Source organism: Prionailurus viverrinus, chromosome A3 (genome assembly GCF_022837055.1).
Source record: "Prionailurus viverrinus isolate Anna chromosome A3, UM_Priviv_1.0, whole genome shotgun sequence".
In the NCBI taxonomy this organism is placed as follows: Eukaryota; Metazoa; Chordata; class Mammalia; order Carnivora; family Felidae; genus Prionailurus; species Prionailurus viverrinus.
Window position 1 is genome coordinate 21,930,466 of NC_062563.1, and position 15,702 is coordinate 21,946,167.

The window sequence follows — 15,702 nt, forward strand, 5'->3', positions numbered from 1 at the left end:
GTCTGTCTGGATAGCTCAGGCGGTTAAATGACCAACTCTTGATTCAGGCTTAGGTCACGATCTCATGGTTTGTCAGTTTGAGCCCTGCATCGGAATCTGTGCTGTCAGTGTGGAGCCTGTCAGGGATTCTCTGTCTCCCTTTCACTCTGCCCTCCCCCTGCTTTCTCTTTCTCTTACTCTCTCTCTCTCTCTCTCTCAAAATAAATATATTTTAAAAATATAAATAAAAAAATAAATATAAAGACACACAGGCTTGCAGATGGCTATCTTCTCACCATATCCTCATACGGCCATTTTCTCTGTGTGCACACCCTCCTGATGTTGTCCCTTCCTCTTCTCATAAGACCACCAGTTCTACTGGATTAGGGGCCTACTCTTATGACCCTATTTAACCTTAATTACCATCTTAAGGCCACCTTGGGAATTTGGGCATCAACATATGAACAGGGGAAGGGACAAAATTTATTTCATGATAGATGGTAAAAGATATACTATGCTTATACTAATTAAAAGAAAGTTGTGGTGGCTACATTAATATCAAACAAAGTAGATTTCAGATCAAATAATATTATCAGGGATAAAGAGAGTCATTTCATTATGATAAAAGAGTCAATTAAGCAAAACAGCAAATACTCCTAAATGTTTAACCACCTAAAAGAATTTCAAAATACATAAAGCAAAAACGGATGAAACTCAAAGGAGAAACAGACATACAACTATAGTCAGAGGTTTCAACACCCCTTTTAATAACTGATAAAATAAGTAGACAGAAAATCTTTAAGGATATAGAAGACTTGAACATGACCATTAACTTAACCTGACATTTACAGAACATTCTTTTCAAGTGCACAGGAATATTTAACAATACAGGCTGTATTCTGGGCCAAAAACCAGTCTTAATAAATTTAAAAGGGTTCAAATCATATAAAGTATGACCACAATGGTATTAAAGTAGAAATAAAGAACAGAAAGATATGTGGGAAATCCCCAAATATTTGGAAACTAAATAACACACTTCTAAGTAATTCATGGGTTAAGGATGAAATCAAAAGAGAAAGTATTTTGAACTGAAAATACAATATATCAAAATGTGGGGCACCTGGGTGGCTCAGTCAGTTAAGCATCTGACTCTCAACTTTGGCTCAGGTCATGATCTCACAGTTGTGAGATCAAACCCTGCCTCAGGCTCCGCGCTAAGCATGGAGCCTGCTTAAGATTCTCTCTCCCTCTCCCTCTGCCTCCTTTCCCATTCATCATGCTCATGTGTGCAAACTCTCTCTCTCAAAAAAAAAAATAAATACATATATAAAATAAAGTGTATACAACAAGGCATAAAGCAGCAATTAGAGGAAATTTTATAGCATCATATGTTAAAAAATAAGATCTCAAATAAATGATCTCAAATTCCCACCCTGAGAAATCAGAAAAAGAATAGCAAATTAAACCACAAGTAATCAGAAGCAAAAAAAAAAAAAAAAAAAAAAAAATTGATCAGCTCAGAAATCACTGACATAGAATTGAAAAAAAAAAAAAAAAGCACAAAAAACCAGAGATAAATCAGTCAGAAAAACTTGATTCTCTGACAAGATCAACAAAATTGACAGCCAGACTGATGAGGGAAAAAAGGAGGCATCAATGGCTAACACTGGGAATAAGGGAGGGCACATCATTACAGATTCTATAGATTTAAAAGGATAATAAGGGAATATTCATGAACAACTTAATGCCCATAAGTTTGGCCACCAAGACAAAATGAATCCTTGAAAGACACCGACTACCTAAGTTTACTCAAATAGAAAAAAATAAAAATCACTGGAACAAATTTAAAAATTATATTTCATCAAAATTTAAAACTTTTCAAAAGACTACTTTATGAAAATGAAAAGACAAGTTATGGGCTGGAATAAAATATTTGTAAAACATATATCTGACAGGGGCACCTGGGTGGCTCAGTCAGTTAAGCGTCTGACTCTTGATCTTGGCTCAAGTCATGATCTCACGATTTGTGGGATCGAGCCCCACATCAAGCTCCACACTGACAGTGTGGAGCCTGCTTGGGATTCTCTCTCTCCTTCTCTCTCTACCCCTCCCCTGCTCGCACGGTCTCTCTCTCTCAAAATAAATAAGCATTGAAAAAAATTATTTTTAAAACATGTATCTGACAAAAGATTGTATCTATGATATATAAAGGATTGTTATAATTCAATAATAAGACAAATAATCCCTCTCCCCCCAACCAAAATGAGCACGAGATTGAACAGACACCACCAAAGAAGACATGTGGATGGCAAATAAATACATGAAAAGTCACCCAATATCATCAGCCACAAGGGAAATGCCAATTTTTTTTACAAGTTTATTTTTTGAGAGAAAGAGAGAGAGAACACGGGCACAAGCAGGGGAGGGGCAGAGAGCGAGGGAGACAGACTGGATCCAAAGCAGGCTCTGTGCCGACAGCAGAGAGCCCCATGTGGGGCTCGAACTCATGGACTGTGAGATCACGACCAGAGCTGAAGTCAGACGCTTAACCAACTGATCCACCCAGGAGCCCTGGGAAATGCAAATTAAAAGCACAAGACATCTATACACACCCACTAGAATGACTGACACAAAAAACAGTGACCATACCAAGTATTAGCGAGGGTGTGGAGCAAATGCCAGTCTCATACACTGTTGGTGGGAATATAAAAACGGTACAGTATGACAATTTTGCAAACAGACTGACAGTGTCTTAAAAAGTTAACCATATACCTATTACATGCCCCAGACTCATAGGCATTTATCCAAGAGAAATTAAAAATACATGCACCCAAAGGTACGTACTTGAATATTCATACTTTTGTTTACAAGAGCAAAAAACTGGAAGCCCAAATGTCCATCAACAAGTGAATGAACGATCTGGGATATATTTCTAAAATGGAATGCTACCCAGCAAAGAAAAAGAATTAATGATACACATGGAATGAATCTCAAAATAATTATAGTTGGTTAAATACGCCAGACCAAAAAGAAGAGCGCATACTGTATGACTCCATTTGCATAAAGTTCTAGAAAATGCAAACTAACCTATAATGGTCAGAAAGCAAATCAATGGTTGCCTGGAGACGTGAGGTGGAGGGAGAGGAGTTATAGATTACCAAGGGGTACAAGGAAACATTTGGGTATGATAAATATGCTTATTGCCATGCTTGTGGTGATGGTATGATAGGTCTACACATACTGCAAAACTCATCAAATTGTATACTTTAAATCTGTGCAATTTACACTGGAATGATGAATAGCTATGAAGTCTGAAGGAAGGGCTCAGACAGGTCCTCCACCATTTCGTGCCAAGTAAACTTGCTTCAGTTTAATCTGCCTTCTCTGCCACAGCACTTTCCATTTATGAAGAGGTAACGCCAGCCTGGAGGGCTGTTGGAAGGATTACTTTGTGCTCTGAAGCATTTTTCTGGTTCCCAGAGAACAGGTGCAAACACTATTCTTCGTCGAAGAAAGAATGGTAATATTCAGTGTGCGGAGAAAGGGAATGCTTGCTTGTTGGACAAACAACAAGCAAGGTGTGTGTGTGCAGCTTGGAGCACAAACCCTATACAGCCCCATTAGGAAGCACAGCTGATTTCTAAAACATTTGCATTAGTGTTTTGCTTTTGCAGTTGAATCCAAGAGACTGAAAGTCCGAAGAAAAGGCTCTCGTTCTCCAAAAACAACAACAAAAACCTGTAAAGGACCACGAGGATAAAAATGCAATCAAGTTTGGCCCTTCACAGGTTCATGAAAAACAAAACCAATACGGAACAAGCCAAAAAGCAAGGGAATAAAATTTCAAGGTTTAAGAGTTCCCCAGTCTGGCCTACCTACCTTTACGCTCTGGTACGAGCCCACGGTCCAGAACCAGGCCTGCAAATGCTCACTCTGCAGATGATATACCATTGTCATTTTATTTATGTTCTTTGTCAGAGACAATTTTCTTTAGATTAAGGAAAATCTTACTGAAAAGCCTCAGAGGAAAAAAAATTGGTGGTTCCTAAAGAGATGTGTCTGTGTACCCTTCTCTTTCTTCTTTCTCTCTCTCTCTCTCTCTCTCTCTTTTTTTTTTTTTTTTTTTTGTCTATACAGTTAATAACCAAGATGGGTTCACTGTGTTTCTGCTACACAACCCCAAGCTGCATTTGTACACATCCCTTGGGATCTCAGTGGTCTCTTCTCTTTCTAACTGGAACAGGGTTTTACAACAGAAGTAATAAGCTTCATGTCAACATTTTCAAGGAAACTGACAATGTAATTCTTCTGTCTCCCACTGGCTTTGCTGTTTCTTAAAGAACACTGAACCACTGAAACAAGGACATACTGTTAAAAAGTGCTCTGCAGTGGCAAGAAGCAAATGATCTGGAGTACAGTCTATAATTAAACCTGATATATTGAAATCCTCTATTTGCAGCAACCATCCTACCAAAGAGAGACAGCTGTAACCAAGAACGTGGAAATGGCAAACCAGGGGGCAACGAGGGCATTTGTATAGCTCAATCCTCATGTCTGGATAAATTCTAAAAGGGCCATCCCCCCATAAGTCAGTCATTTTTTTTAAAGTTTATTTATTTATTTAGAGAGAGAGGCATCTAAGGAGGGGCGGGGGGGGGGGGGGAGGGGGTAGAGAATCCCAAGCAGGCTCCGCGCAATCTCATGAACTGTGATCATGACCTGAGCTGAAATCGAAAGTCGGACGCTTAAATGACAGAGCCACCCAGATGCCCCAAAGTTAGTCTTATTTCTGTGAATTGGTCTCTCTGAATCTGACCATTCTGTTAAACTGCACAATAAATTGTGGCTTTCCTAAATTTCCTTTTTCTCTCAACTATACCTGACTACAAAAATACCACTTGGCTTCATTATTCATATCTTAACTCTTCTGCTGCCAGCCAAAGACCATGCAAACATCCTCACTGTACTGTAATTCTTGCAATCAAAGCAAAAGAATGAGACCAAGTTGCTTGACCCACAAGGAGCAGCATTTTCTCCATCAGCATTTTCTCCATATACAGACCATATACACACAGTATATACTGCCCACGAGGTTCTGCGCCTTCCACCCTCACCCCACCTTTTCTCTTTCCTTATCAAAACATTATGACTAAATGAGAAATTCCTTTTGGGGGGGGGGGTTCCTATACTCTAGGATGGCTAGCTGCTGCTTTTTCCACGGCATGAGTTCATTTTTAAATACCACCTCAACAATCTTTTCTTTCCCAGAATGTCTTCATCTGTCCTTTGACAGAGAAAAAACAAAAAACAAAAAGCTTTTTTTTTTCCCCCTCATTGATTCTGTCAAGCACTGTGAAGTCCAAACAGTCTTAACACAGGAGTGAAAAAAAAAAGTTACCTGACAACTAAACTAACACCTGGGTGGGAAGGTAAGGCAGAGGACAAAGGCCTGTCTGGTAAGGGCAAAGAGGTAGGAGACCTCCTTACAGTCCTACAAACAAATGCTGAGAGACTGCAAATCTTCATGAAGGAATTCTCTGGACCTTGAGCAGAAAGGTTGTAAGAAATGAATGCCTAAACCATAACCCTGAAATAACTAGGAGGCTGGTGGGAGAAGAGTGTTGAGAGGTTCAAGTGTCCCAAAGCAGGATAAAGTGAAGTGCGGACACTTGTGTGGGTTTCTGCTCTGCAGCACAGCATGAGCACAGGCCAAACAGGGCAGCGAGCCCGGGACTACAGCTGATGCCTGGCTTCTCCGGAGCCTTGAAGATGAGGTTCAGAACCACCCTGTGGCCTATGTTGGGTTCTTCGGGCATTAAAAAATCTGATGGAGAAAAACAGGGCCAAATATACGCAGGCAGAAGACTGAGCTCTCAGCTATACGGCTTTTACGAAGTCACTCCTCATTCTTTGGGTCTATGCATGGGGTTTGCTAGAAATTCTATAAACCAATGATTTTAAAAAGCAAAAATGTTTCTCAGATCTTTCTCATTCACTTAGGAAATATTTACTGGGCACCTAATGTGTATCTGTGGCTAGGCACTGGGGATACCAAGAAGGGGACGACCTAGTTTCTGTTCTCGAGAGTCCTATAGTACAGTCAGAGACCAGCAGATGCCTACCACACAGGATGGTAAGTGCTCCCACAGAGGAAAGCACAGGATGCTAGAACCTAATCCTCAACATGTGAGAGTGGGTGGGTGGGTGGGCGTAAGGGCTGGGCTGGGGAAGTGACACAGGGGGAGAGGATTCTTAAAGAAATTTAGTTTAATCATCAAGTGTTGAGGAGGATAGGGAGCAACTGGAATTCTCACGCCTTGCTGAGGAGGGGATATAACATGATACAATCACTTTGGAAAACAGCTTGGGAGTTTCTAATATTGAACTTACATTTCCAATATGACCTAGTCATTCCACTCCTTAGGTATTTACCCCAGAGAAATGAAAATATGTATTTCTCTAAAGACTTTTAAGCAGCTTTATTAACAACAGCAAGACACTGGCAACAACCCAAATGTTCACCAACAGGTGAATAACAAAAACGGACACACTGGAATGCAGAAGTATAATGGAATATTACGAACACGAACAAGAACCAAACTACTGGCAGATGCAAAATGAACGAATCTCAAGAACAATCTGTTGAGTGACATAGACTAAACAAAACACATACTAAATAAATTCAAATTTAAAAACTGATACTTGATTCAGTCATTAGGAAGCATTTAAGTCTGTTTGGAGAAACTCAGGTATGGGAATCTACTTTTTCAACTCTAAATTGTACGAAATCTAAACACACAGCACGTACTTTATGAAAATTTAACACTGAACTGAGAGGTAAATATGCACTAGGCTGCAAAGACCTAGGATGAAAAAAAGTAGAATGGTTCAATAATGTTTTTTTATCGATTACCTGTCGAAATGATTTTTAATATATTGGGTTAAATAAAATGTTATTAAAATTAATTTTCTTTCTTTCAACCTTTTTACCATGCTACTACAAAACAGAAGCTTATATATCTTGCTTACATTCCATTTCTGTTGGACAGGGCCATTGTGTATCTTCATTGTGTTGAAAACAAAGATGCATTCAGCTGTCAAAACTAAAACTGTACACTTAAAATGGGAGTGTTTTATTATAAGTCAATTATGCTTCAATAAAGTTAATAGATATTAAGTTGGGTAGTATATACCTTTGCATGTGTGTGTAATATGTGTGTGTGCATAAATGACTATCTTGCCGATGACCTTTCCTTATCAATAATCAGAAACGTAAAGAAAAAAATCCATAGACATGCAAACTATTAAGAGGAACGGTTAATTTAACGCATTCAATGATACTATAGTTATTTAACGTCAGCCTCCCTTACTAGCGGTGGAGTTTCTTGAAGGCAAGAATCCTGTCTTGTTCCTCTCTGTGTAAGCCTAGCACTTAACGTAGTAAGTGAACACAGTACTTCGCCAGTGTTTTAACAGCAGCAGAATTGTCCCAGACACTTTACATATAGTTTAATTTCCAAAAAATCCCTGCAAATTTGGCATTGTTACTCCCATTTTTCAGATGAAAAACTGAGGGTCAGCGGTCAGAAAGGTTAGAAAAACTCACCGAATAACCAAAACTAGTAAGTGAAAGAGCGATGTTCCAAACCCACATGTACCTCAACTCCAAAGCCCACTCTTCCATGCTGTCCCACACTCCCACCTTTCCAGGTGGACATTTCATGACTGCCGAATGCCTGAATCACAGTGAAGAGCAGTACTCAGGGGCAACGGAACCACAGAAATTTTCCTGAACTTCTAGTGTTACAACCTCCAAGTTTGAATGGGCTTCTCTCTCTAGACACAGAGCACCTTGGCAGCTCCTGCTAGAAGATCAGGATGAATCTAGTAGGGAAAAAAAACATTCCCTCCCAATTAAACTTTCCATTTGGGAGTCTGAAGAAGAAAAATAACACAGAACAAAGAGCATGGGAAAGAGAAAAAAGGGGAATGCTGAATCTGCTAAAAAAAAGCTGGTTAAGGCAAAAGAATTAATCTAACAGTAACTTCAGCATTCAAAAATGAAAAGTTAGAAGATCCTACAGAGGTGCAGTTTCTAAGGCTTTGGGAGCACCTTCCTAATTAGGCTCCCAGAATCTCAGCATTCCGGTTTGAATAATCCATATTTCTGGTTATTTATTCAGCTCCCCACTGCTGCACATTACCAAGCCATATGCTACAGGAATACATCACTTCATATTTGCACTCGACCATCCAAAGACACTGGCAGTTCAGACCTTTAAGAAGCTTAGGGAAAAGTCCCTGTAGAGTACAGTTTTAAGGTTAGAAGGCCCAGGAAGCCAAATGCATCTTCTTTATATGCTATTTACTCGAGAGAAGGTGGGTCATTTCAACAAAAGGACAGGCAATTAGAAGGGTAAAGGAGATAAACAAACAAAAGACTCAAGAGAGTAAAGCTAGCAAAAATCAGCTGAACGCTGAAGGCCTCTGAACAATTCCAATGGCCCTCTCTGCACTTTAAAATAGATTTTTTAAAGCAATTCCACAAAGGAAGATTTCCAATCAATCCAAGGTCTGGTATGCACTGGACAAACGAAAAGATCTACTGTGCCCCCACCCAGCCCTACACAGACCTTTAAAGAGAAGGTATTTTAGAAACATATCCCTTGGGGCGCCTGGGTGGCGCAGTCGGTTAAGCGTCCGACTTCAGCCAGGTCACGATCTCGCGCTCCGTGAGTTCGAGCCCCGCGTCAGGCTCTGGGCTGATGGCTCAGAGCCTGGAGCCTGTTTCCGATTCTGTGTCTCCCTCTCTCTCTGCCCCTCGCCCGTTCATGCTCTGTCTCTCTCTGTCCCAAAAATAAATAAACGTTGAAAAAAAAAAATTAAAAAAAAAAAAAAGAAACATATCCCTTGATAATCTTAAATACAAAAATAGTTTTAAGCAAAAGATGGTCATTGTAGAATCTGTTACAATATCAAAACAATGGAAATAGTCTCAATATCACCAAAAGAATACTAAGAAAGCTCTATCTCCTTAGAGTCCATGATGCAGTTGTTGCAAATTCTCACAAACATTATGTCACAGCACGGGAAATGACATGTTAAGTTTAAAAAGAAACTTAGTACAGAAAATTACACATGTGACAGGACTAAAAAGCTGGTAAACACAAGAAAATAATTACAAAGTGAAAAAAAGAGTGGAAGAAGATGAAACATCCAAAGTTGGGTTGTGTTTGGGTGACAGAGCTGTTTTAGCTTCTTGGAGGCAGGAATCCTGTCTTATTCATTTCTAAGTGCAGCACTTAACACAGTACCTTATCAGTGTTTTTTAACAGCGGTTCTGCAGGTCTATATTCTAAATTGTATTTAATAGATACGTATATCAAATTTATTTAAAAAAAACTTTTTAAAGAAATAGTTTAACAGAGTTTTCAATTTACAGGAATAGAAATGTAAAGACCGCAGGCTCTAGGTCAATTTCATACAGTCATAATGATTAGAGTCTTCTGGCCACACAAACATGCTCCAGTGGCTCTCAGTTTGAAAAACAGTCCCTTGGCCACACACAACTCCCATTTCTGGTTACCCCCTACTCCTATTTCTCTACTCCTTTTCCTAGCCAGATTTCTCAAAAGTTATTGATACAAGCTACCTTCCATTTACTTCCAACATTAGGATTCTGTGAAATATACTAGACATGATATTCACTTTAAATATCTTAAGGAATTAGAACATAAATAATAAGAAGATATATAAGGAAAGTACTGTAAAGTTCTAGAACTGTCCTGCACGTTTTCATCTCCCATGCTAGCCACATAGCACATGTGCACCTCATAGAAAATGATATCAATGAAAACTTTGTATAAATAAAAAATCTGATATTCTTCTGTCAACCACAAAAATACAAACATACGGCATAGACAGGTCTATGTGGGATATAAAGAAAACTAGGCTAAGTTTAGAAATTAACATAGGGTATGTTTAGAAGGTCATAACTAGGCTTCCCAAAACCAACACAGTAAGAGAAGGAACCAAAAGTTACTTCCCTTCAATGGAGTGGTCATATTACCAACTGACATAACAATGGGCACAAACAGAACAAAACGTACTTTCTATTTTCTACCCACTCTAACTTGAGAGAAGACCACACACATGCACGCAGGCGCACGCGCGCGCGCGCGCGCGCACACACACACACACACACACACACACACACACACACACCCCCCCCCCCCCCCCCCCCCGAAGGCCTTACTGTTTTACATTATCTAGGAAACTCAATGGACTAAAAGACCATAGGTGCGGGATCCGGAATTCATACAACAGTGAGGAGCTGGACAAAAAAGACAGAGTGCTAGGAGATAAGAAACGTACCTGAGCATGAGATTCATCAGCTGAAGACCCTCGCCCTTCAGGAAGCGCTCACGATTGGAACTGAGCATTAGGCAGGAACAGAGTGAATCAAACAGATTCTCCATCATCTCCTGCTCCTCGGCTGTGCTAGGATTGTGCCTTTTAAACACCTGTCAAGCAAAGACATCAGAAAGCACAGAGCCATAAGAGAATGTCCTTTCATCAGCCAGCACTTGACAACTTCCAAAGCCTGCCTGTCACGATAACCCCAACAACTGAGGAAACACAAGCTCGCCATACAAAATTCGCATCAGTTTCCATTTTAGAGAAACTGAACTTTCTGATTCACAGGTATTAAATAGCTACCAGTTCACACAAAAAAACAAAACACTCAACTGACCACTGGGTCCATGAGTGATTGACAGTTCCAAGGAGCCAGCTTAAACACACACACACACACACACACACACGCACACACAAAACACAACACAACAACAAAACCCTTTTACTGTGAAATAGAACACAGGTATAAAAAAATTCCATAAAAGACACATATAGCTGAAACCACCATCCAGGTCAAGAAACCACTTTGCCAGCTACCTCCAAAGCCCTCCCACAACCCACCCACAGCCCATTGCACACCTAAAAGAAACTACAATCCAGAATGACCACAGCCTTAGGAAGAGTTTCCTCACCATCGGGGCTATTGAACTACCTTCACACAGCAGTTGTGGCTCTAAGTCATGGGAACAGCTTAAAGCAGAAGTCCTGTCTCTGCCAGAGATATATGGCATGTTAGGAGGAAAGCCTTTTTAACAGTATATGCATACCCATAGAGCCTACTACAAAATGAACAACAATCTTGCAGGAACAGGACGAAGCACCTTCCCAGAAAACTGGAAACAGATTCGCATTTCAAAGCTCTACTTTTTTGGGGCGGAGGCCAAGCCACTCCGGCTGCTGGCACCACAACGGCAGCTGTATGCAAACTGACAGCTCAGACACTCCCAACACTCAAGATTTTATCCAAATGATCTATTTTCAGTCCTGGTTTTGGAATAGCACGGATGAGATTTGTTAGAAGACATCTTCACAGTATTTCCAGAATGCCGGCAGAACAACAACATTTCAACCAGATTCACATTTCTTACAAGGAGAAAATGGCATCTTCTAATGTCTTATTCCAGCTTCTGGTACCACGTCCCTCCCTGTCCTCCTCTGTGACCTCTGTCCCACTGCACTGGAACTTGTACTCCTTGAGCTTATCTGGATTCTAAATGGATAGAATGCATTTTACTGGCAGATGGAAAGGAAAGGAAGTAAATAATCTTGGGCGTGGGTCAACTCAAAATAATTCGGTATTCTTGGCCCAAGAACACACACTTAAGCAGGAAGCACACTTCTTTTGGATTGACAAATACCAGAAGACGGGGGAAATCCACAGCAGATACACAGCGATATCCGGTCATAAAGAGCAAATGACTAAGAAAAGGAGGCAGACCACGTAGCTCCGATGTAACCTCAAACCCGCCAACATACTCCATATGGCTTGCATCACATGGCTTCTTTCTTCCCACAATTTCCAACTCCACCTCCCATTTAAAGCAGGCCATGTATCTTCATGGCAGACAGGAAGCATAAGAATTACTCACGGATAACTGCTGAAGAAGCACATCGATTCCATCCAGCTCCCCAAGCAATTCCCTGTTTTCTAAAAGGGGAAAAAAAAATAGAAGGAGAAAAAAAATGAAGCTAACTGTCAGATTTTACAGCCGTCTAACACTGATACATCAGCAAACAAAATCAATACAGCTTGACAGAGTACAAAAGCTGCACAGAGCGCGAGAGGGAGAGCAAGGGGATGCCAAAGGCAAGAGAGCTTGCTGTCATGATCTGAAACAAGCCTGGCTCCTATCCTAACAGAATATCAATACCGAGAGGGAGCCTCACCGTCATTGTCCTGGAGCAGTATGGCCAGTACTTCACTACAGTACAGTTTGTTGGCATCGAAAGGCATCTTTGCCTGTGGGGACATAGGAGAAATGAGAAAAAAACGTTAAGGGGCCTTGCTCCCCTCCCCTAGTTCACAAGAACTAGGATCTAAGTTCAGGAGAAGTAGAACTTAGAAAGCCAAAAGGCAGGTTAAAGGTAAAAAAAAAAAAAAAAAAAAGAAAAGTCTGCCTCTGTTCTCAAGGGATCAGACTCAAATACTACATAGTACAACCATAAATGGCAGATGTACACAATGGCTCTCTCACTGCTAATGCCCAGGTATGAAAGCCACCTCCTCAGTGAAGCCTTCCCAGATTCCCCACTGTGAGTCCAGAGATGACTGTCCAGCACATAGTATATACTCAACTGTGAACTAGACGAATGATTGAGAGTTTGTAATCAAGACTAAAATCCATTATGAAGCTTCGTTCACATATTACAATCATAAAATCAGGCTATCAATTAGCCGACGGATGATCAGAGAAGGTGAAAAGAAAGCAAGTTCTTGTTTAGATTAGTTGAATGCATTTATAACAAAGTAGTTCCTTTTGGATTTTTTCTAATGCTTAAAATTTAATTTGAAATCATAAACCTATCTGCTTCTGTGCCATAATCTGCCTACTATTTAAAAAGGAAACCACATTAAAAATGCAGAAATGTGTTAATATTTTAACACCCAAATTACTACCCACAATTCCTTCCCCGCTGCACGGTCTGGTACTTGGTGTTTCAGAGGGGACATATCTACTATCTTTTACAGCTGTCCACCGCGTTGCTTCGGTAGCGAGACTCAAATATCTCACCATTAACAAGGCACCGTTGCATAAAGGTGCACAGAGAAGAGCAAACCTCATCGATGTGTTTTTATTTACCGTACCCTTGATCCTTAAAATGCAGGCACGCAGACAACAATTGTTAATCAGCAGCAGCCTTGCTACCTATCCAGGTTTTTGAAATGACAAATAATTTCTGTACCTGGAAAGGACAGGGAAGTGTTCGTCTTGGAGCTAACACTTCCATCACCTTAGTGCTATTCGCAGTGCTGTTTGGACATTGATTTTGTACTTAGGAAGGAAGAGTGGCCCCTAATGAAGCAACACCCAGCAACTTTTCAGTTTTCTATGCACGTCTTCCTTGTCAGGCCTTAGTGCACCCCACAGGGTTTCAGGAAGCTGACCATCCTAGGTTAAAAGATCTGTAAATGCAAAGTCTTACGTGTACTGACTGCAAGGTATGCTCCCTGGGCAAGCTTGAGGCCTTCTTTCAAGAAATTCAGTATAACAACCAGAGTTTAAATGCAATCTGAGGTGTGTTTCACTTTAAGGAAAGCAGTTTTATAAAGACCAAAACACAAAAGTGAAAGGCCGAGGGTGAGCATCTCTATCAGAATCAAGGACTTGCTAATCAAATTACTTACTCGAATTATTTAAATTACAAGTATTGGTATTTTAAATGATTTAAAGCCACACTAACTTTGTTACATGCAGCTTTTCAAGGGCCAGCGTTCTTGTTTGAAACTAGACACACTTAACTAAAAAAAGCCAAAAGACACGAGGCCACTAGAATCATACTTAGCCTTTCTGCGGTTTCAAGGCCTCTTGTCCTTTATGTGATTTTATAAATCCTGTCTCCAAGATAAGGGGGAGGTTTTCTCTTTTTTTTTTCAATGAATATTTATTGGGCATCTGCTATACACAAGACAAAGAACTGAACATGAAAGCACACAGGTGAATTAGATGTGAACCTTGTCCACTGTTATGGCATTTAAAGATACTACACTGAATTAAAATTAATTTTATTAAGTAATACAGTCACGTTAAAAAAAAAAAAAGAAGAAGAAGAACACGAATCTAGGATCGATGCACCTCAGTTTGAGTCATGAGCACGTACTACCTATGCGACAAAGTCTGCAGTTCCCAAACTGTGTGCCGAGGTACCTGGGGTGTCAAACTGAATTCACAGGGGCACCGCAGGATTCTTTAAAATTTCCAAAGAAAGCACGGTGACAGGTGACATCTGTTGAACACTGAATTAACTACTAGCTCCAGGTACACTCTTTTGATGACCTCCTATCTTTGTGAAGCTGGGTTTTGGTGGTTGCTGTAATAAAAGAACTGTGTGAAAATCAATGTGCAACAGGAATGAGGGTGGTGGTGTTCAACTGAATTCCAAGGTTTTAGAAGTTGTGCAGTTACTCAGAAGGTACACACGCTTACTAGTAAGTGTGGCATTTAAGTCTAAAATAAAAATATTTTTCTTTTTTTTAAGTGTTTATTTATTTATGTATTTAGAGACAGTGAGAAACAGAACACACGCTAGAGTGTCAAGCAGGGGAGGGGTGGGGAGAAAGAGAGAGAGGGAAGGCCAAGCAGCCTCCACGCTGCCAGTGCAGAGACCGACAGGGGACTCGAACCCACGAACTATGAGATCAGGACCTTAGCCAAAGCCAACAGTCAGACACTTAACCGACTGAGCCGCCCAGGCGCCCCAAAATATTTTTTCTTTTAATTCCTGTGTATGGCTACTAATTTGTTATGACATAAATACATATTTGGACCTAACTACTTAATCAACAGGATTGTTAGGTCCTTTTTGGCATAGGGGCACTGTAAAAACGAAATTCCTAAGACATTAAGGGCATCATGAGCTGAGAGGGGCACCTATGATCCAAGAAAAATCTCTTGGTCTCAGGTTTCCTTACCTGTAAAAAATAAATAATAAATAAGGTAACATCCTCTCAGGAGAATTACTATGAGAATTAAGTGGGGTAATATGGAAGTACCTAACATACAGTAGGTACTAGAGGCTTTTCTTTGACTGGAATCAGAAATATCCAGGTTAGAATCTCAGCTCTAATGGTTACCAGCTATGGGATCTTGGCCAAATTACTCTGCCTTTCTTACCTGATTTCTCTTAAGTTAAGTGAAAATAAGTAGTAATCTCCTCATGGGGTGGTTGGATTATATTAACCAGTATATACATCACAGGCACCAAACAGCTGTGTTCCCCTCTATTGAGAATTCCTAATCCCCCTCAGGAAATCTCTAGCTTTTGCTGTGACACTTCAAGGAGTTTCCAATTTGCCCAAAGTACAGTTTTAAAAATCAAAATCATAATTTCATCACTTTTTTCTGTTAAAATATAGGTCCTTTCAAAAACTGGCATGAAGAAAGAATCTAATCAGAAAGTCAAAATGATCAGGTCCCATGACTCCCCAACACTGAGCCCTAAAATGCTTCAGAGTCTGAAAGGGGTACCAGCTGGGAAGTAACCTGGCAAGAGGGGGAGGCTTTGGAGATATCCAGGCCCAATATCACAGGTTCTGCCACGTACTTCCCACGGTGTCTGGGCAATCACCTCCCCTCTGTGCAATGCCTT

The 15,702-nt window shown here is 40.3% G+C and overlaps 1 protein-coding gene across 2 annotated transcripts in view; it reads right to left on the reverse strand.

Annotated features, from left to right (window-relative positions):
• CTNNBL1 (catenin beta like 1) overlaps positions 1–15,702 on the reverse strand; it is a 162,308-nt gene that overhangs the window by 74,862 nt on the left and 71,744 nt on the right. For both annotated transcript variants that reach the window (XM_047851349.1, XM_047851348.1), the window contains exons 8-10: positions 12,283–12,355; positions 11,985–12,043; positions 10,354–10,502 (exon numbers count right to left, since the gene is read on the reverse strand). In XM_047851349.1, the coding sequence (XP_047707305.1) occupies positions 10,354–10,502; positions 11,985–12,043; positions 12,283–12,355 (281 nt within the window). The remainder of the gene's footprint in view (positions 1–10,353; positions 10,503–11,984; positions 12,044–12,282; positions 12,356–15,702) is intronic.